General features: G+C 41.3%; 1 protein-coding gene across 1 annotated transcript; it reads right to left on the reverse strand.

Moving 5' to 3' along the window:
• Window positions 1–651: 651 nt before the first annotated feature.
• Window positions 652–1,426, reverse strand: LOC104084547 (uncharacterized). The gene is made up of 3 exons (XM_009588470.1): window positions 1,137–1,426; window positions 898–1,066; window positions 652–789 (listed from the first exon to the last, which is right to left on the reverse strand). The coding sequence occupies exons 1-3, from the start codon at window positions 1,424–1,426 to the stop codon at window positions 652–654; spliced, it is 597 nt and encodes a 198-aa protein (XP_009586765.1).
• Window positions 1,427–1,633: the final 207 nt, after the last annotated feature.

The raw sequence follows: 1,633 nt of genomic DNA on the forward strand, positions 1-1,633 counted from the left end.
CAATAACATCCATGTCCATCCACTTTCTCAAGCATTTGATCAATAAAGGGAAGTGGGAAGTGGTCTTTACTTGTTGCATCATTCAACTTTCTATAATCAATGCACATTCTCCACCCAGTGACTGTTCTTGTGGGGATTAATTCATTTTCTTCATCCTTCCCCATTGTCACCCACTTTCTTAGGTACAACTTGCATTGGAATAATCTACTGGCTATCAGAGATGGGGAAAATCACTCCCTCATCTAGCAATTTGATGATCTCCTTGTGTACTACCTCCTCCAAATTGTTTTTCAACTTGCGTTGGGGCTACACCACTATCTTGCTATTTTCTTCCAACAAATTTTTGTGCATGCAAATGGTTGGACTGATTCCTTGAATTTCAGCTATACTCCACCCAACGGCCTTCTTGTGCATTTTCAGTAGCTTCGCCAGCTTTTGCTCACGTGTACCTGTCAAGTCAACAGAAATAATAACAGGAAAATTGTTAGTTTCAAGAAAAGCATATTTCAAGTGAGTGGGGAGGACTTTCAATTCCACATTAGGCTTAGAAGCCTCCTTACTTAGTTCCTCCACATCAACCACTTGATCCTTAGTTTCAAGAGCTTTAGCCTCATTCTTTATTTCAGGATCTTCATCCTCCATTGTGCTAGACTAAGTAATACACCCCTTTAGAGTATCCCCCACAAGCTTGTCAAACTTGTATTTTTCAGCCAATTTTCCAACAACATCTAGCTTAAAACACGAGTAGGTGGACGCCTCATCACTGGGGTATTTCATCATCCTCTTCATCTAGAACACCACGTTTTCATTGCCTACCCTGAACATAAGCTTCCCCTCGTAGATATCAAGGATAGATCTACCTGTACATAAAAATAGCCTCCCTAGAATTTGAGGCACCTCCTTGTTCACCTCCATATCTACCACAATAAAGTCTACGGGGAACACAAACTTGTCCACATATTCTAGAATATCCTCAATGATTCCCTCAAGCAAAATAATGGTCTGGTCAGCCAGTTGTAGGGACACTGGTATTGGTTTGATCACTCTAAGTTCACCTTCCAGTTTCCTGAATACAAATAGAGGAATTATATTAATAGACGCACATGAATCACAGAGGGCCTTGTCGAATTTCTCACTCCCCAACGAGCATGGTATGGTGAAGCTTCCTGGGTCCCCACAATTTTGGTGGAGGTTTATATTGCAATATGGCACTACATTGGGCATTCAGCTTGACCACTGTTGTCTTCTCTAATTTTCTCTTACTAGACAGGATTTCCTTCAAGAACTTTGCATAAGCAGGCATCTGAGTGAGTACCTCTGTGAAGGGAATGTTCACATAAAGTTTCTTGAGCATATCCAAGAACTGCCCAAAATATTTATCAAGTTTTTCTCGCTTCATCTTTTGAGGGAATGGTAGAGCTGACATATGTCAACTTTCTTCAATCTCCTTTTGTACCCCGCCACTCTCGCATTGCTGCTCTTCAATCTGTTTCTCTTCCGGTGTCTCAATCTGCTTATTCACCACCTCAGGTTTAGCCTTAACCATTGGGTCAACCAATGTTTTGCCACTTCTCAGAGATAAAGCTTTCATTGTTTCCTTTGCGTTCTTTTCAATGTCAGGGGGTAGAGTCCC

The sequence above is a fragment of the Nicotiana tomentosiformis genome, chromosome 3 (assembly GCF_000390325.3).
Source record: "Nicotiana tomentosiformis chromosome 3, ASM39032v3, whole genome shotgun sequence".
NCBI lineage: Eukaryota > Viridiplantae > Streptophyta > Magnoliopsida > Solanales > Solanaceae > Nicotiana > Nicotiana tomentosiformis.

Bases quoted from the DNA above. Each gene is read 5' to 3' on its own strand.
- LOC104084547 (XM_009588470.1), bottom strand. From the start codon at position 1,426: ATGTCAGCTCTACCATTCCCTCAAAAGATGAAGCGAGAAAAACTTGAT. The intron at 1,067-1,136 runs GTGAGAAATTCG...ATTTGTATTCAG, and splicing joins CATACCATGCTCGTTGGGGA to GAAACTGGAAGGTGAACTTA. The intron at 790-897 runs GTGCCTCAAATT...GTGGTGTTCTAG, and splicing joins ATATGGAGGTGAACAAGGAG to ATGAAGAGGATGATGAAATA.